Below are 20,718 nucleotides of genomic sequence, written 5' to 3'. Positions count from 1 at the left end.
CGACAAACCTTTCTGTCTCTACCCTGTCAGCACGGAAATAAAGAAAAAATGGGATGGGGGAAGGAATGAAAGTACAACTTGCTAGAATTCAATAGTATAAACTTAGAAAATAAAAATATAATTAAAAAAAATATATATTAAAAATAAAAATGCTTTCTTTCTTCTTTCCAAAAGCTTATAATGTTCTTTTTTATGGGACCTCTACCTGCTTGGCATTTTCCTGTTGACAAATGCTAGCTAGTGGGCAGTTCCCAGTTAAGAGAAATGACCTGAGGACCAATTCAGTGTGTCAAGACCTGTTCGTAACACACTCTGCCCAGCCTTTCCCCAAGAACTCAGTTGCTGCCAACCTTTGTACCTACTCACAACTGCATCAGCAGCCCTAAACAGCCCTTCAATCAAAACAAACAAACAACAACAACAAAAAACAACCTACCTGCTTCCGTAATGTGTCATTTCATCAATTTGCCAGAGTAATGATAAAAACAAATAAGTATGGTGGGAATTATAACGGGTACGTATCAACAACTACTTTGTCAGAAAATCATATCAAACTTCATTTTTGTCAGTTTTTTGGTTAACCAGATTACCAAAGTTAAATACCAACAGAAAAATATAACAAACAAAAATATCAAAATAAGAAAAGGGTATTTGCTAATCTCTTAATAGTTATGTTTCGGTCAAGCACTTACAACAAAACTATTGCACCAAGTCAGAAGAAAGGTCAGTAATCTGCAATGATAATCATGCATTTTGACTTTCTTGATCTAAAATAAGTACACATGAAATATAAACCTGTATCTCCTATCAAAATACCATAAACAGATTACCGCCGCATTTATAAAGCAAAATTCTGACTTCATTAATCTCAAAAACAACTCAGATCCAGAATTCACTATGAGAAAAGTTTGCTCAAAAGTTTGAGAAAATAAAGGAAAATACATTCTTTCAAATAGGCAATCTGAGCTAATAGAAATTTCTCACTGATTTCCAGTGAGGCTACATTTTAAATACTATATATTGAGACATTCTGCCTCCCTTCAGAAACATATGCAGAAGTGTTCCAAAGCCATCAAGGTGTTAACACAATGAAAAGATCAAGAAGAAAATTCCAGGGTTGGTAATGCTAAAATATAATTATATCGCTAAGCTGGTGGTAATACAATTTACAACAGATAATGCAAATGAACCACTATGTCAAGGGAGTTTTTTGAATGTATGTACAAGCTTAAATAGTTAAGACATAATAATTCATCAGAAAGTGAAAAGTCGTGCAAGAAATAAAATCTCTTTCAGCCTCATGGAGTTAAAACACAGGAGTCCAAACACAGCTCAAACAAAAAAGGTTGTTTAAGGTGAATTGAAGAGTTGTGGTAGAATATAATATTGCACTGTGATGCACAAGGGCAGCACCACAGAAATCTGAGGAGGGCAGCAGACATGAAATGGGCATGAGGAACCATAAGAGGAGCATCTTGGGCATCTCCAGGTGTTCTTCGAAAGGACAAGACTGTCAGTGCTTTATTACTTTAAAACAGTGACAGTGTAAGTCAGATCGGAATCTAGAAGCTAGGAAGCAGCTAATCAGATTCAGCCCATCCACTGATAAAGGAAACAACTGTTTGGGATGTTTCTGCATCCAAGGCCCATTTCCAACACTAGAATCACTTGATTGATTCATTGGTAGATTGATCTGACTATTTTTTCTCTGCATGACTGGCCAGGCTGCTATTCACTGCTCTGACACAGTAAATATTGGTTACTATTCAAAAAACAGCCTAGGTGATTGTCCCGCTCTGTGCTGGTGCAGCCTCACCTGGACCATTCACTGTGTGCAGGGCTGGGGAACAGGATAAAGGAGATAAAGCTACTGGAGAGTGTCCAGAGTAGGTTACAAAGTTGGTGAAGGGTTTGGAGGGGAAGTTACGAGGAGCGGCTGAAGTCCATGGGTTTGTTCAGCTGGAGCAGAGCAAACTGAGGGCAGAGCTCATGGGCTGCAGGTTCCTCAGCAGGGAGCAGGAGGGGCAGGCTGAGCTCTTCTCTGTGACAGTGACAGAGCCCAGGGAATGGCAGAAGATGTGCCAGGGAGGGGCAGTGGGACCTGAGGAAAAGGTTCTTCACCCAGAGGTGCTGGACACTGAACAGGCTCCCCAGGGAGGTATTGCAGTCCCAACCTGACAGTGTTCAAGAAGAGACTGGACAACATCCTCAGACACATGGTGTGAACTATGGGGTTGTCATTGCAGGGACAGGAGTTGGACTCCATGATCCTTGTGATCCTCAGAACATTGATTCAATGACTCCATGTAAACAGAAGCACCTAGTTCTAGGTTTCCAACACAGAGTTGTTGTTATTAATACATAAGCAACAAACAGTTTACACAACAAGACCCCTTGTGTCTATGCTCTGAGGTACACACACATACATTCTCATAACATCCCCGGACCAGGACCCACTCGGAGACTTCCTGGCTCAACCTTAGATTTGTCTCCTGGCTGTGGACCTTCCTGGCAATCGCTGGGCTGTGCCTAACTGTAGTGACCATCACCTGGCCTAAACCAGATGTGTCTTCCTGGCTTGACCTGCCCCATCGCCATGACCTTGCCTGATGCCCTGGACTCCAGGTTGCCCCGCTACCTGTCCCACTGGCCACATTATCAGGTTCAGCCTGAATTCCTGGCCCTACACCACCACACAGCCCCCAGGCCACCAGCCATCAGCCCTCGCTGCGTGTCTTGACAATAGTTAAGAACAACATTGTGTTCACCTATGGTCCTTTCATCAGAGAGTTGAGAAGCCCAAACTGCCACTCGGTACACAGGATCAGTTCAGTCCTGTTTCTCTTTTCACGGCATGTGAAACAAGTCACAGAATCACAGAATGTCAGTGATTGGAAGGGACCTGGAAAGCTCATCCAGTGCAATCCCCCCATGGAGCAGGAACACCCAGATGAGGTTACACAGGAAGGTGTCCAGGCGGGTTGGAATGTCTGCAGAGAAGGAGACTCCACAACCTCCCTGGGCAGCCTGGGCCAGGCTCTGCCACCCTCACCATGAAGAAGTTTCTTCTCATATATGAGAAGTGGAACCTCCTGTGTTCCAGTTTGTACCTATTGCCCCTTATCCTACCATTGGTTGTCACCAGAAGAGCCTGGCTCCATCCTCCTGACACTCCCCGTTTCCATATCGATCCCCATGAATGAGTCCCCCCTCAGTCTCCTCTTGTCCAGCTCCAGAGCCCCAGCTCCCTCAGCCTTTCCTCACATGGGAGATGCTCCACTCCCTTCAGCATCTTGGTGGCTGCGCTGGACCCTCTCCAGCAGTTCCCTGTCCTGCTGGAACTGAGGGGCCACAACTGGACACAATATTCCTGGTGTGGTCTCCCCAGGGCAGAGCAGAGGGGCAGGAGAACCTCTCTGACCTACTGACCACCCCCTTCTAACCCACCCCAGGTACCATTGGCCTTCCTGGCCACAAGGGCCCAGTGCTGGCTCATGGTCATCCTGCTGTCCCCAGGACCCCCAGGTCCCTTTCCCCTACACTGCTCTCCAACAGGTCATTCCCCATCTTATACTGAAACCATCCCTTCAGGCACTCCTACAACAGGAGTGTGGAAAGAGAATAAAAAAGGTCTATTCAGAACTTCCAAAACTCGTGGTTTGCCCAGGTGAAGGCATTTAGAAGTAATGATATAAGTTAAGACAGCTCCTTATCCAAGCCAAGGAGCTCAGCTACTAGAGAGAGCACCAGACCAAGAGTAAGAAGATCCCTCTCATTGGAAAACCACTTGACGTTTTTTCTCATTAGCTTAACTTTTTCCATAAAACAGCTACCTGTGGACATAAAGTTTCTTTTTTATCACAGAGGATAATCCTGGGCAATGTTTATGATGCCAATGTAAGAAATGCAGTCTCAATCTGTGTAACTGTGTTTTCTGTGTTGAAATAGCTTTAAAGAAGTAGTTTCCATATGACAAATCTCATCTGAAATGACTCATCATTAGGGAAATTATTTATTAAAACTCCCTGAATTATTATTTAGCAAGAACTACATATTAATTAAGACAACTAAATCTTCAAAATGTTTCCTAAACTTTTTTAAAGAAGTAGTACTACAAAATACCAGAAAGGAGATTTTTTGACTGAGATTAAAGTAACATGGCAAGTTCAATATTATTACTAACTAAATACACTGCAGCTAAAATAATAATTATCAAGAGATGCAATGTAGTTGCTTTTGATAGCTTTGATAGCAAAGAATTGGAGTTCTGCAGAGAGTGAATGTTTTGAAAGGTAGCTGAGAAACTGAATTGCAGCTGTGAATTTGTGTTGCTGTTACTATTAAAAACACACTTCTCTAAAAAACTTTCTTTTCTATCAGGGTATCTCAGAAAATGTGCATTCAGATTACATGTGGAATGTTTCTCAGTTTGCTTCCTAGATTTGCAGCCCGTGTTCTCCCCTCCTTCAATTTTTTCAGGATTATCTACTGATTTAATTAGTGGCAAGACCCAACTTTAAAGAACAGTATTAAAGTAGGATTTGCCACACTATAAATTCCATAGCGCTTCTCTTCAGAGGAACACCTTCTCTCCAGGTTTAATCCACAAATTATTTGATTGTGTAGGTTATTTTATGCTACTCATAGCAGGAGATGCATGGTGGTATTATTTTGAAAAGTAGTAAAAGCTAGCAGTAGGTGTACAGTAGTATTATTTTCAACATTCTGCTACTATTTTCAAATAACTTTTTCCCCCCTCAAAACAAAGTCTGATCAAGCCCTTAGAGAGAAAGTCAGCAGTTTACACTGGAAGAGATAATTTCTATAGCATTAAACATATTACTTAATAGAAAAATTACTTAAATAGATAGACGTGGTTTTGAAACAAACACTAGCCACAGGAAATCATGAAGCTAGGAGGAAATTCCAGCTCCATTAAATCATTGTTTCTGTGCATTTCAGTGCAGAGAGCAACCCACAATGTGCAATCACCACCTGAGCCCTGAATTAAGGACCATAGGCAGTGTGTAGGGCTTTAAACAGGTCTTCTATGATCTGCTAACTTTGTGACATTAAGCAATCTCTTCAACACAAAAACGTTAAACTTCTACCAGACCTTTCACAATGAAATAGTCAAAACTATGTTTTGCATTGGCACATTTAAAAAAAATCTATTTTGTAAATTTACTCAAGAGAGAATTTTAGCCTGTGGAAATTTGTATCGCATCACAGAAATCACTAGCACTATATAAGTCCCCTCAACGTGTTGCTTCAGGTTTGATTTATTGTATACTGTATACAGATCTAGTTCATAACATGCATACATGAATTTGTATTATGTGAGTCATGATTCAAAAAAATTATGTGAGTCATGATTCAAAAAAAAGTGAGCATCACAGAATCAAACAATCACAGAATCACATAATCCCAGAATGTCAGGGATGGGAGGGACCTGGAAAGCTCATCCAGTGCAATCCCCCCATGGAGCAGGAACACCCAGATGAGGTTACACAGGAAGGTGTCCAGGTGGGTTTGAATGTCTGCAGAGAAGGAGACTCCACAACCCCCCTGGGCAGCCTGGGCCAGGCTCTGCCACCCTCACTGGGAAGAAGTTTCTTCTCAAATTTAAGTGGAACCTTTTGTGTTCCTGTCTACCCATTACCCCTTGTCCTATCATTGGTTGTCACCGAGAACAACCTGGTTCCATCCTTATGAGTCTCACCCTTTATATATTTGTAAACATTTGTAAACTCATGTAAACATGAGTTCACTTCCCAGTCTCCTCCAGCTCCAGAGCCCCAGCTCCCTCAGCCTTTCCTCACACAGGAGATGCTCCACTCCCTTCAGCATCTTGGTGGCTGTGCTGGAATTTCTCCAGCAGTTCCCTGTCCTGCTGGAACTGAGGGGCCACAACTGGACACAATATTCCAGGTGTGGTCTCCCCAGGGCAGAGTAGAGGGGCAGGAGAACCTCTCTGACCTACTGACCACCCCTCTTCTAATACACCCCAGGATGCCAAAACAGTCATCTGTTCATAGATTACCACTTCAACAGATCAAAATGAATTTATCAGCATATGGGTGTTCGCAGATCCCAAAGTCTGCAGGTTCTCAGACTCGCCCCCACATATTTAAGAGTTGCAAACACAACCTGCACGCCCTGGAGGTCCTGAACACCAACTTGTGCCAATTGCCAAACGGCGATAGTTGTGTATCTGCACATTACTGCGGGGATAACAGCTGCCAGCAGGAGAATTCATTGTGCAGAAGGAAAAAACAACAATCGGATTTTTAAAAAAACTTATTTCTCTTTGTGCTTACCAGGTAAAATGAACAGCCCTAGTACATATACATGCTTTCACAAAGCATACACACAATTCCCATGGCCTGTTCCACCTACATTCATCAAGAAGACCAAGACCTTTTCTTTTTCATACAGATTGCACTACAGACATCTGGCTTTATCTATGCTTGGTCTCAATTCAGGCCTATTCGGATATGGTCAGGCACTCAACCTGAAGCTGCTCCTAAAAAAAGAAAATATGAAGAAGCTTCAGCAGGTACAAGATTGTCTTGCTTCTTTATTACTCATCTGTCTCCATTTTGTGGTCATAACTCAGAGATGTCTTTAATATCTACAGCCCACAGAGAGAAGCCATAGAACAAGGAAAGAAAATACTATTTTAAAAGGCTTGGAAAGTTTCTCTTCTAGTTATGGATGCAAATAAAGCTTGTTTAAAATGCAAGCTGCCTTAACTACACCACTGAGTTGTAAATAATACATCCTTGTTAGAACTAATTATTTGTATTATTTTATGCATGTTATTACTAATTACAATAAATAGAATGCTTATGAATGTATTTCTATGTCTATAGTTTCAGTAAGTTCTTACAAGCTCTATTTTCCTGCTGACTTATGCTACAATTTATAGAACAGAACAAGCATATCCACAGCACAGTGCATCTTTGTTTTTATGCCAATTCGCTACTGCTGTGGAGTGCTGGCTGCCAGCCTTGGAAACTGGAATCTTCTCTTCATCCAGAAAATACAAACTATGCAGAAAGCAACACTACAAGCTTACACACATCACCCTGCCAGAATCCTTCAACCCTGATTTGAAGAGTCATCTCCAGCACTGAAAGGATGATCTTTGCAGTCATTTCGTTCTTGGCTTCTGCTAACATCATGGTTGCCAAATGTCACTCATAGCCTTTGGGGACAGCATCCAGGTCCAGAGAAAAGTTAAGATTTTATATCCTTCTTGTTTACTTCTTTTTCCATGCCAGAGCACCTGCTCCTTACTTCACTCTCTGACCTTGCCAAGTCTGGGAAAGCTGCTTATGGCTCACATGCTTTTTTACCAGCCACTTGGTGACCAGCAGAACCTGCTGCTCCCACCACACATCATGACAGCAGAACAGTGGTCACGTTTGTCCAGCTGCCAGTTCAAGCCTCATTGCAGCCACCAGCTCCAAGGCACAGCATGGGGTTACTACTCATAGTAAGTGGCAGACAGCTGTAGTTCCGCACACCTGTTGAACCGTCAACTCAAAAAAGTCAACCTTTCACACCATCCACTTCCTCTATCTACTTACTTATTTCTTATCCTTCCACCCCTATTTTTTGGCAACTTTACACAATCCCTTCACAACTTTCATCGTAATTTCTAATCTTATTCTAGTTTCACTCTTTGTGCCAGAGACACTAATGAATTCCTTGAGATGAACCAAGAAAGCAGAGAAATACATGTAATACTCTCCCTTTATTTCTATCTTGAACAGGATTGTCTTTCAACGTAGTGAGTAGCAAAGGTAGAATTAAGGATCTCATTCTGCACTAGATGCCTCCACCAGCTGGATTTCACAGAAGCAGGTCAATTCTACAATGGAATAACAGCTTTCCTATGTGACAGAATATTGTTAAAAAAACAGATTTTCAGAAACAGGATCAGCAACAGCTTCAGGAGCTGGTTGCTGGTTTCTAGTAAGAAATCACCTTAGGTATCTGGTGTTGAAGCTCCCAAGAGCTATTTTGCACTTCCTGTATAGGACAAAAATACTTCTGCATGAGGTAAGGATGGTATAAATAGCAAATGTTCAATGTGGACATCGCTGCTGGCAGACTCCTATTAGTATATTTCCAGAAAAAGTGGAAAATTGTACCTTAGACTAGTAGGAGATAGTAGAAGTGATGGTATTTCTAAACCATATATACAATTAAGTTGCTGGAAGCAGGGCAGGGAATACACTCCTCAGTATGAACTACTTCAAGTATTGTGAGCAGTGTTCACACGGAGACAATAGAAACTCCTGAGATCCCTTAAGGTTTTAATTATCCTGTAACCCTGATATCGTGCAGGAGGGAGACGCTGTGCTTCAGAAACACCGTTTCTGTCTTCGTAGCCAAAGGGTGCGGTAATGGTAACACTGGGCGATTTTTGAAGCCAGAAAGTATCTAATTACCAAGAGCAAGCAGTACAGAATGCACAGATCAAACAAAGAAAAAGCTGATCTAATTCTGCAATGACACCCTAGCTATAAACCTCTTTCTGACAGAAAAACAGTTATGTATTACTGTCTACTCTTCATTACGGTTTTCCCAATTACCTCAGTAAATATTACTTTTCTTAAAAGATGTATGTTATGACCAATATATATACCTATACCTAAAGATCAAAGCTGAAAGAACTTTATAAATAGCATACATTATTTTCATGAAAACATAAACAAAATTAAGTCATTTGATGATAAACACAACACTGTTTCTTTCATTGATCTCCAAAGAAGAATCCATACATAGTCTGAATCAAGGGCCTAATACTCCATCAGGCACTTATCAACACAATATAGGCAATACCTCCTAATTAATGCTGTGCTAATTTGTTATACATCAATTGAGTATTGCAAACGACACATATGAATAGAGATTAGGGTACAATACCTGTCCAAGGTTAATAACACAGTTTCATTCATCTCAGGTATATCATCAGCTTTAATAGTAATGTTGATTGTAGTATCACTTTGTCCAGATAAGAAAACAACGGAGCCATTAAAAGGACTTATATCATCGTGTGTTACTGCCTTTTGATTGACACCAGATGGTTTCAAACTCCAAAATACAGTTGCTTGACCGTCAGTCCCATCCCGATGCAATGCAATGGAAACCTATGAAACACATGAATCTGTTGTGACTTGTAAAACCAGATACAGAAACAACTACCCCTTGCAAATTATCATCTGAATATGAGCCTCAAAATGTTCAACTTTATTTTTTTACCCCTAACTGTGTATATGATATGAAATCAAAGATGGTGCATTAATGCAAATATATACTGAATCTTAACCTCTTAACCATACATACTTTGGCAGTGGAGATGACAGATTAATTCAATCACAAATCACTACACAATGGAGATGACAGATTCTTTCTATTACAAACCATTAAACAATCACAAACACAAAAAGCCTTGTACAACTGATTTAACCAATTTAGTCAAGACACAACCCAGAATTTAAGTATAACTTCGACAATTTTACTCTGGTTAATATAGTACGGTACAATGTGTATTCTCCTTAAGCTAACTAGCAGTTCTAGTCTAAGAATGAGAAACAAGCAATCTGATCCAGGATTTGTGGAGAGATTTCAGTGAACTCTGGAAAAAAGTAAAAAAGTATGAAAAAAACATTTTTCCACGTAGGACTACAGCACTTGGATGGATGGCAATACTTTTGAAAATAACTCTTTGTGTTCTCAGAAACCTAAAAAGCACAGTTGTTGGAAATAACACCCAGCAAGCCAAAAAATACATTCACGTGTAAGTCAGTTAACTGTAAGATACACAGATATTTACATGAAATGTAAGAGTGATATCAGCCTGACTTTACACGAGTAACTTTGCAGTTGGTAAGAGATGAAAACTGTCTGCCGCATCTTTTGTTCTGAGTGAACACGAAGACATAAATGGTTTTAGATGCTTACAGAGAAAACAAACACCAAGCTCACTTTTCTGATAGTGACTAGCACATTATTCCAGACCTTAGTTTTACAAGCACATTTTGGGTTTGTTGTTGTTGCTTTTTTTTTCAAGCAAGACAATATTTGGAATTAGATAGAACTTAGAGGAAGGATTTTCCTAACATTAACTTTCAAATGTTACAACAAACATAGCAAACTTCGCTTTCTCCAAATAATTTTTCCATATTAAAGGACAATACAAAAAGGTGTACTTACCACTGTAGCAGGAGAATCTTCTGGCTCAGAAACAATAATTGGAAGGTTGCTGATAAAGCCTATTTCTCCATTTGCAATATCTGGAGTAATCCTTAGAGAAATATTTCGAATCTCACCTAATCTAGGGCTCACAGGTGGGATCAGTGGAATTCTATTCACCAGCTCAACTTTTTCAAGCTGTAGGAAAATGTAAGAAAAAGTTGAGAAATAAGAAACCTTAGTATGAAATTGGAAGAATTCTGACATTCCAGAATAAGTTTAACTTGGAGGGACCAAAACATCTGCACAACAAATTTCTCTTACTAGCAATATTATTGTTACAAAGATGTGCAAATAGATACGTGAAAGAAATTAAGTGGATATCTTTGAGCTTTGAATGGTCTACCTCTCAGACAAATCATGTTTGTGTATACAACTAAACGTATGTAGAGGGAGAATGAACCTTCTAGATCAGTTGATTCATTGCTACACCTATGAATAACAGTATTGATTTGACATATGGCTCAAGCTACTGTGCTAAGTTCATTTTTTGTCATACATTGACAAAAATCTGCTGAAGTCACAGGAACCATAATAATTTACAGCCTCTGATAAAGCCAAAGAATGATCCAACCTTCTTTCCCTTCTTATATGATTTTATGGACTTTTCTGTTTATAATAACTAATACATTAGTATTGCACTTGGAATTGAAAATCAGTATAGTATTTCAAACCAGTCCTATTTTTGGTGGTTTATTGATACTAAGAAGACATATAAAAATGTTCACCCTTTCTTTGAATGGGAGATATCACTCACTAACCACAGTAGCAGTACTGATGTAGTAAAACCAGTAGGACTTGCTTGTTTAAATATCTCTTTCAAACATAATTTATACCACACAATTTTGTCTACATTCATCATAAACGTTTCCATGGCTGATTTGCAAATAGTTCTGCAAACATTTCATTGGGACATGAACCTCCAGTGACAATCACCTTTAACGCCCACAAGGGTGTTTTTTGCTTCGAGTTATCAGGTGTTATCATACAGTAAAGTTCTATCGAAGGAGGGGAAAGCTGCCTTGTTGAAATCTATACAGTGATCATGAATCACCATTTTAACTGGTGATACTAAAAGTCCTTCAATTCTTAAAACCAATCTGTATAAAACACTTGCGTGGCATCATACTTTTCTCCACTATTGCTTGAGTAATAAAAATATTCACACACATTTTATTTGATGATAGATGGAACTGTTCTACAAATGCTGTCTTCAGTAATTGATTCTCAACCATACTAGTTATTTATGGAGAACATGAGGAACAGATGGTGGGACTCTTTGCTTTGCTTGTTTTCTAAGCTTTCTTTTAAAGTCGGATCTGATCCTGCAATTAACAGTACACAGGTGGACCATTGTGTGGTTGTTAGCTCAATAAAGCTTCTGAAATACTACACAGCTGAAACAATTCACTTTGTTAAGTGCTTCTGGTCCCAGATAGTAACTTTGAGATTAAAGTAATAATTAACAAAGATTTTTTTTTTGTTTTTTTTTTTTTCAGTGTTTCCTCTTAAAACAAATCAGTTAATAAGCAGAGAATAATGCATTGTGAATGGAATGATAATGACAACTAGTTTATTAAATTAGTTAATCTTCCTGTCCATACCAAAAACTGCACCTCAGACTACAACAGGTTATTTAATTGAAGATGTCACAGACAATGTTAATCTCCCTTTTCCAGTTCCTCTACCCAGTCTCCAGTCGTGTTTAAGCTTCCTTTCTTCCTCCTCTCCTCCTCCCCCAATTCCTGAGCTGATCCTTTATTGTGCCTAGTACAAACTCCGCAATCTTCTCATTCTAAACATGTTCACTGTGATTATCGTTTATTCACAAAGTAGAAGGATTGTCATAGTGATAAATAGGGGTATTTTTCTTCCTTCTCTATGAGTTTCTAAATGAATTTCCTATGCTGGAAAGTGCCTCTCATTTTGTTTATTCAAACAAAAAGATTTTTATGGTTCATGGAGAAAGTACAGAACGTTGACCCCCCGCTGCCTCCCTGGAATCTGCAGTTTGAAAAGCCAGGCAAAACGCCTGCATTTTTAAATACTCATCATATGTGTGTCCTGTCCACAGAACACACTGCAATGTTATTTATAATGCATCTTTTAACAGGGGCTTGGAATTAAATATTTCAATTCTGTAGATCTTTCAGATCTTGTGCAGATGTACAACACACTAGTCTGTTCTGCCATTCCAGAAGGCAATTCCCTAACTGCGTACACAAAAGATTGCATATTAGTAAAACAATAATATGATTCTGGCAACTATTCAATTTTCTTTTTCTCTCTTTTACTTTTTAAGAGAATTTTTAGAGAACATGGTGAATCAAATCTTTTCAAGATCACAGAAGTCATGGAAACACCTTTGGTAGAACATAAGTTAAAGACAAAACCTGGCAAGTTTAAATCTATGGATTTAACATTAACATCTCCGCTTGAAAACTCTGAAGATCTCCAATTTAAAATCTAAAGATTAATTAATTTAAAGGAACTGAGACATGTGTCTCTGATTCATGCTTTGGATGCACCAAGTAATCCCTCTCTCTATGTACCAAGATTGCTACCTGGGCTCTTCATCCCAGAGGATCAGAGTGCAGTAGTTAATCACAAGAAATAGAGATTATGGAGCAGTCTTAACTGCAGATGAGAAAATAATCAGAATGAATACTGATAACAATGCCCAGGATCTTTCATGGCAGAATAGCTTGCTAAAATGTAAGCAAACTTGGTTTTCTCCAGTGAAAAATGAAAGCATTTGTTGGAAAGTGGAAATTCTTTCTTTAAAGATTTTTGCTAAGAGTCCAGTTTTCTGCCAAAAATATAGTTTTAGTGATTTTTTTCCAGCCAATTTTAATTAGCAATGATAGATGTTTCCATCTTACAAATTCACACATGAAAAAAAGGAAAAAGAAAGGAAAAACCCCAAAGGGCCTATATGGGGAAAAGTAGAAAAAAAATACTCTTCAACTTCTTTGGCCAAATTTATACATAAATGAAATATAATAGATCTTTGACTATATTGCATTTATATTTACCTGTTTGCAGTTTCTAAAATTCTTCATGCTTCTGTAATTTAGTTTGAAGAACCCTAAATTGGTTAAACTGAAAGCCAAGGGATAGGCGAATAAACATACCTCAAAAAGTAATGATCTTCTGCAATGCTGATTTCATTTTGTTCAATTACATGATTAATACCTGAATCCTGTTATAATAGTTTTTTTTTTTTAAATAGTCTAAGTAGTAAATAAGGATTAGGAATACAGCTCTTAATGTCATATTTTGGAAGCTGTCTCCAAGTTTCCATAGCTGCAGAGCTAATAACTTTGTGGTTTTTTACTTTTTAAGAGGTAGGATCATTTTAATTACATTAATAGGGAAAGAACCACTACTAAATTATATATTTTATATTACACAGGCTAAAAACACACCGCAAAACACAACTCAGATACCTGTACGAGGAAATGAGCACCATTTTGAAGAAATGCATCATTTCTTATTGGTATATTTAAAGTCTCTTGTGTTTTTCCTTCTGGAAACATGAGGATACTTCTTCTAGACATATTTAGAATGCCATCTTTTGCTCTGTCAGGATCCAGAGCTCCAGCTGGAATATACAGTGCTGTATAAACCAACTGCACATCTCCAACTGTTCCTCTCTCCCTTGCAAAACTCAGGGATAAAAAGCGTCCCATTGGATTGCTTTCAATCTTCTGATTCTCCAAAGGGTAAAACTTTATTAGGCCATAAACATCATCACTGTCCTGAATGTAAAACAGAAGCTGCAAAACAGAAAACAGCATCACTTACTCTACGCTACAGTGACCATACACCACATTTTTCATGCTTTCACAGAAGCACGTCCTGACTGTCACCATACATTTTTGTCCCTACTGAATTGGCACTCAAGAAAATCAGATTGACAGCCCCAAAATATTCTTTGTACACAAGCAAAGCAACACTGAGAGTGGCAATGTTCCCACTACGCATCTTCTGTGTGCCAGAATGAGCCCTGAATAACTGATTTTTTGGTTCAGCAGCCAAAATGAATAACTTTAAAATGTTTTAGATTGTGAAAAAATTCATTTTATTCACCAAGTTGATTCCAGCCATTTTTAAGAAGGACAAGGTAGGGACTTGACTCACAAAACTGTCAGCAATGCTGGCCACCCTTTATTTAATGGTTCAGAAGCTACAGTCTTAATCACCAATTCCTCTTCTTGAAGCTGTTACTCAGTGCGAAACATTCCAATAATCATTAAGACAGCAAATGAGCAAGTGAAAATAACTTTCCTGCCTTCTCCTAGCAGGCAGTCATCTATGCAATGCTATGTATGTTGGGAATAATCTACTGTCTTAAAATGTATTTGGCTTTGTATAGTATACTAAGCCAAATACTTGGTATATGGCTCTATAGACTAAGATTATATGAAGTATTAAGTAGATTTATATTCAAGCCCAAAGCTTTAAGCCAGTTTAGCCAACTGATGTTATCAAAAACAGTGAAGTCCCTAATTATTACATTTTAGTGCCTTCTTCAAAATAATTCTAAAAGCGGACTTACCTCAGATGGCTCACCGACTTCTGCACCTCCCTGTATTGTGTGAGCTAAGAGTTTCAGCAGATAAGGCTCTGCCTCTTCTGGCACATCGTCATCAATAATGTTCAGAGGAAGCGTCACCAGCATCTGCCCTTGATCAAAACTTATCTCCCCGGTCTCCGGAGTGAGGTCTGTGGTCACAGGTGAGGGGTCGCTGCTGTTTCGGATTATAACCCAGGTAACGGAAACGTTCCCATGTGTTCCACCGTTTCTTACAATCGTAATCCCTTCAAACCTGTGGTTTTCAATGAAAATAAAAACCCACAATATGAAATTACAATTGATATTGGCTTGCTTAGTTGTCACTTAATTTACACTGACAAAACACTTAATTTACAACGACTTAAATGGAATAGATGTCAACTGCCGCGATTGACATTTGAGTCAGGGCTTAATGTTTGTGAAATCGTAATGCACATGTAATATTTTTCTTAGAGTGCTTACTCGCGAGCTTTCTGTAATGTCTCTGCAGATATTTGTCAGGACTTATTTTGTTTACAGAGAGAAAGATACTGACAAGTGGAGACTCGGCATGTTTCACATCTGTCTTCAGAAATGCAAGTCAAATTTCAGATAACTTTTTCTCTGTTAATTTCTACAGCATTTTATAAACTATGTCAAAATACAGTTGTCAGGCAGAAACACTTAAATAATGATTCTGAATGAACTATTTGCCTCTGCGCTGAAATATTAAGTTATCAATATTTCTGATACTGGACATGTCATGTTTTCTGCATCTGACAAGCACTATACTACAACAAAATATCCGGGAATCATTGCTTATAAACATTTAGAAAGCGAGATTTATTTCTTTACTGTATATAAGACAGATTAATACTGAACTGCTGGGCTCTACATACTATAAAATATTCTTTTGAAATTGTTCATAATATGACAGCTGGATTCATTGTTTCTCAGGATGAAATACCATCAATAGTGAGCAGTGGACATATTTATTGAGACTGTCAATACTGTTTATCAGACCTGCCTGTAAAATTTGTACTGAGCTTTGATTTTAACCTCTCTGTAAAATTACAAATATTTAAATTATTGTTAAGTTGAAGGCAAATATTTCAGGGGAAACACACAAGACCTTTTTTTTTTTTTCACAAGAGACTGATTTTATATGTAATAAATACAAAGATTTACCAGGGAAAGAAACCAGAAATCTATTTCCCAGTTGTATGAACTGGTGTGTGGCAGCACCACAACTTCATTGATCCTGCCTTCAGATTAATAGTTTTGCAGTGTTCCGATGATGTGATTAAATATTTACAGGTTTTATATAGAGTACATAAATAATAAAATATTTCCTGTATAAATATATAAATAGACATTCTCACTCCCTTGAAATCATTGTAGATATAGTTGATAATAACAACACCACACTAGGTGATTTCTACATAAAATTTTCAGTGGTGTTTTTATGATTATTTTCAATGAAATTCTAAGGATGCTTAACAATACAAAACAAATCTCTTAAACTGACTAGATACTAGATTTGAAGATCTGTAGTACCTTGAAATTTGGTCTTCATCAATGATAAGAGTCTGAGCAAACAGGATACTGTTGATTGATAGCACTCCATAGGGTTTATCATTCGGCTGGATGGTGACGTGAACAACATATGGACTAACCAAAACAGCGTCTCCCTGCAAAGTGTCCTTAAGAAGCACAATCTGAAAAGTCTCAGCAATTTCTGGTATGGCATCATCAAGGATCTTAAATTTCATATAGGTTTCATGAACTAGAGGTGGGAAAACAATAGTTGTATTTGGCTGTAGATCTAGGAAGTCTACGTTAAGCTGTGCGTGTGCTGTTGTATCCCCAGTTACAATGGCATAAGTGACAGAGGCTTCACATTCATCAGGTCCAATTAATTTTCCACTGTCGTCCTTACCACGAACCACTTGAATTGTCAGCACATCAGCTTCCTCAGGCACCATATAGGCACTCTGAACAAACCGCACAGGGCTGTCATTTTTCTTAATAATTATCTGAACGGAACTTTTTGTGTGGTTGATTTCAGCCCCTCCCTCCACGCTCCTCAGACGAACAACAAACAATTCATCATTTTCAGGTATCTGGAAAATAAATTAAAAAAAAACATTAGCAAGTGGATGTAAGTCACATTTCAAATGCACGCAGAACACTCTGAGAAGTATATTTTACATATTTTGCAGAAAAGGGAAATAACACACACTTGACAGCTCATTTGATATTAAAACAAACAGGTGAGAAGTCTTTTAGCTTTGGCTGAAATCCCGTCTCAAAACTGAGTATTTCCATTTCCTGCAGCATCCTTCTGTGCTCTGGCAGTGTGACAAACAAAACGAAACCAAGAACCAGGCAATAGTCATTAAAAAATTGACCTTTCCAGCTATGAGACTATGAGGAAATCCAAACTCTGCTGTTGGAGGCCACCTCTATTTGGAAACAAGTGTTCCCCCTGTTATTGAGATTTATCTCTTGATTTCCTGATGTGGACACCAATTAACCTCTGTGCATGCCTGAGGGAATACAGGAACAACTTATGAACACAACCTACCTTGGCCAATCTATTCCTATTCAACTGGAAAAGGAACACAACCTACATTCGGACACAGCCATGTCCCTAGAGAATATTTCAGTCACAGATTAAAGCGTTTTCTGGTGCTTAGCAATTGATTAGTCTCTGCAATTTCGACAAGATGGCTGTTTGAAACTACATTTTACTTTTGACTGTTTCTTCTGCAACAACTGGTGTGGCAGACAACAAAGAATGGTTTGTAAACCACGAATTGCAGAACTTAAGGATGAGTTTTTTGCTTTATATTACTACATTTTATTGCACAATTCTTGATCTGCTAAACCTATTTAACAGAAAAATAGGGCTGATTTATTAATACCTACAGGTGAAAGGTAAATCTTTAAAAATTAGTTATGCATCTCATCCTTCCTGTTGATGGATGTTTCCCTCCTGGAAACTAGTCATATTTGCTTCTGAGGGGAATTCCAGGACAAAACTACTTATTTTTTGCTAATAGTTAATGCTTTGCGATAAAGTTGACAAATCCTTTTCATGTGCTATTGTTTACTGAGCTAAAAAAGCTCTGAAAACCCTGCTGTCCAATACTTCTTCTCTTTCACAGTCATTTGTTAATTGGCCACCCTCAGATCCTTTTCTAGGGCTCAGACATCGGGCATGCAACTGCTTTTATAGCTGATGCCAAATCTGTCCCTTTTTCGGCTCTTGGCACTTAAACTTGCATAGTGGTGTTGACTGATGCAGGATTGTTTTGTTGATGTGCGATTTGGAAGGTTTCAGTCACCTCTCTCCTACACTGAGATGCAACGGTTATTTTACCATATCAGAAGAGATGCTAACTTACGTTTCATTTCATTCACTAATTAATATGCCATAAAAATATACATTTAAGAGACAGACAAAGTGTATGCGCAATCACAGTTGTAGTTTACATCTTAATATCTCGCATCAATGGTGCATTCTGGAGTTCTTAATGGCACCATGATTGACCAACACAAGAAACAGTCAGACTTCAAAGACAATGTTATAAAGGATTTCCAGTGCTGCCTTGTCTCTTTCATTTTCTCTTAACAAAGTCTCCATTATTCCTTGCTAAAAAATGAAATGTATACAATGAAATTACTATAAACATAGTGCTGTGGAGATCAGATCTGCAGCCCCCTAATTTCTCTAGGAAAAGGGCTAGTCAATTCAGACAAATACTGGTTCCGTTGTTCTTCCTAACTTCAGATCTTAAAAGCTCAGACTAAGTTTTGAGCGTAACATTGGATTCCTGTGAATTGCACCATCATCATCATCAGCAACAAAGGCATTTTACACAAAATTCAGCTTCCATTAATGCCTGTGAAAGACTTTCACTGAGTGGACCAGCCACACCTGTACAAATCAAACTCTGAGAAAAGGAACTTCAAGAGCATTTCTCAGAAGAAAACAAAACACACATGCTCTTAAGAAGCCGAACTATTTCATTCTGTGCTTAGGTCACAGAAATATTACATCTAATCTGAAAGAGATGTTTCTATACATCAGTTTGGCACAATCTCTTAACACAAAAAACATATGTAAAAAATTTGCTTTGAAGTTGCTCACTTCTAAGACATGCATTTTATCCCTATGATTTTTGTGTGTGTTAATTTCCTTATTAAGCTGCTCTGCATTATATTTAATTGTGTAGGTGCTTCCATTTTCCATCTTATCCTCATTATAAATAAAAATAAAATTAAAAAATAAAATAAAATAAAATAAAATAAAATAAAATAAAATAAAATAAAATAAAATAAAACCATGTATAAGAAAAATTAAAATCTCAAATTGAAAAGTAGAAGAAAATGTTTTGTTTGGTCTGAAATAAGGAGCATACTTTTTTTGAAGACCAATCCAAAACCTCAATTTTTTTAATTATCACCCAGTGTTCATGCTCTTCAGCGGATTGCATGTTTCTTTTAGGAATCTTATATATTTTTAGAATTATTTTTTAAAATATGTTTCTACCCAGAAACATGTCTGCATAAAAACACATGCATTTTTTCAATCTATCTTTTCTATGTGAATATTCAATGTCTTATATTCTTTCTTTAGTGGCAAACAAAACATGTCTGCTCTTCACATGAGTGAGAGGCTTTTAACAAAGAATAAACTGGATTCTTGTGCACTGAAGACAGAGGAGCTGCACTGGTATCACTGAGAAGATAATCACAAATTCATTGTGCAAGCAATGTCATAATCAGGTTCCTTTTGCCTAAACAATTAATGAAGACAAAAAGGAGAGCCTGAGTTCATTATGCAAGCATAGCTTGATTTGCAAGGCGGACAATTAGGGAAAAGCAGAGCACATTTAAAAAGAAATAGAGAAAAGTTAAATATGGGAGGGATAGTCGAAGAGATAAACACAAACATCATATTGGCCATACAACAAGGACCTTATTATTAAGTATAATGCTTTCCTGATTATTCATACACTTACTGCAGTAGCACCTAACAGGGTTAGTCAGAGCGGCCAGGATATATCCAGGAACTAAAAATATTCACTGATGAGAATTACAGAGGTCGTATTAGAAGGAGTAAAAATGAGAGCTCACAGATTTAACATCACTTTATTAAGCAGAAGCACTTTTAACCCTCTTTAAGCCAAGCATTTTTGTAACTTAGTACGCTAAGTCTCTCCAGAAAAGCAGTTAACCCTCTGCACATCCAAACCGAAAATGAAGTCATCTTTTTCTTACCTGATCATCAAGCACGGTTAAATTATATATCAGCATTGATCGCCCAGGGGCAAATGTAATATTTCCCCTGGCTGGACTGAAATCTTCTTCAGCTGGGTTTGGTCCATCTTCTATCTGCAAAGAATTGATTTGTACAATAAGAAATACATGAAACAGCAACACAAACCTAGTGCAAGTGCAATAATCAACATACAGTGTGTGACATGCATAACAAATTACTACCTATTCAGTCATCTCCTGCTCACAGGCACAGATTCCATTGTAAAAATCTGTCTTTTTTTGGCAGATGGAGTAAATCAGAGTAAACACTCTGAAAAAATTATGTATCACCGGAAAAAGAGGAAGAAAACTATTCCATATAGGTCTATGAGGACTCTTTGGAGGACTCTACTGAAGCATAATTGACTCTTTTACATGACAGAAAGGAAATTCATTATAATTTAATTTAAATCACTAGTATTTCATAATAACTTCCAAAACAAAATAATAGTGGTTTCTGATCTTGTGTGTTTTTTATCTTGACACGTGTTATGAAGGATATTACATTTAGTAGTAAAAGCTAAAAGACTAGGAAGCCACTTATAGGCAATATGGTGATTTTG

At 37.9% G+C, this 20,718-nt stretch overlaps 1 protein-coding gene across 2 annotated transcripts in view; it reads right to left on the bottom strand.

Annotated features, from left to right (window-relative positions):
• The window catches only part of ADGRV1 (adhesion G protein-coupled receptor V1), a 272,375-nt gene that overhangs the window by 233,903 nt on the left and 17,754 nt on the right, over nt 1-20,718 (bottom strand). For both annotated transcript variants that reach the window (XM_065046531.1, XM_065046532.1), the window contains exons 6-11: nt 20,117-20,230; nt 16,385-16,950; nt 14,831-15,101; nt 13,719-14,048; nt 10,231-10,407; nt 8,941-9,164 (exon numbers count right to left, since the gene is read on the bottom strand). In XM_065046531.1, the coding sequence (XP_064902603.1) occupies nt 8,941-9,164; nt 10,231-10,407; nt 13,719-14,048; nt 14,831-15,101; nt 16,385-16,950; nt 20,117-20,230 (1,682 nt within the window). The remainder of the gene's footprint in view (nt 1-8,940; nt 9,165-10,230; nt 10,408-13,718; nt 14,049-14,830; nt 15,102-16,384; nt 16,951-20,116; nt 20,231-20,718) is intronic.

The sequence above is a fragment of the Columba livia genome, chromosome Z (genome assembly GCF_036013475.1).
Source record: "Columba livia isolate bColLiv1 breed racing homer chromosome Z, bColLiv1.pat.W.v2, whole genome shotgun sequence".
Classification (NCBI taxonomy): domain Eukaryota; kingdom Metazoa; phylum Chordata; class Aves; order Columbiformes; family Columbidae; genus Columba; species Columba livia.
Note: the sequence above shows the minus strand (reverse complement) of the source record. Positions and strands in the feature narration are given on the sequence as shown.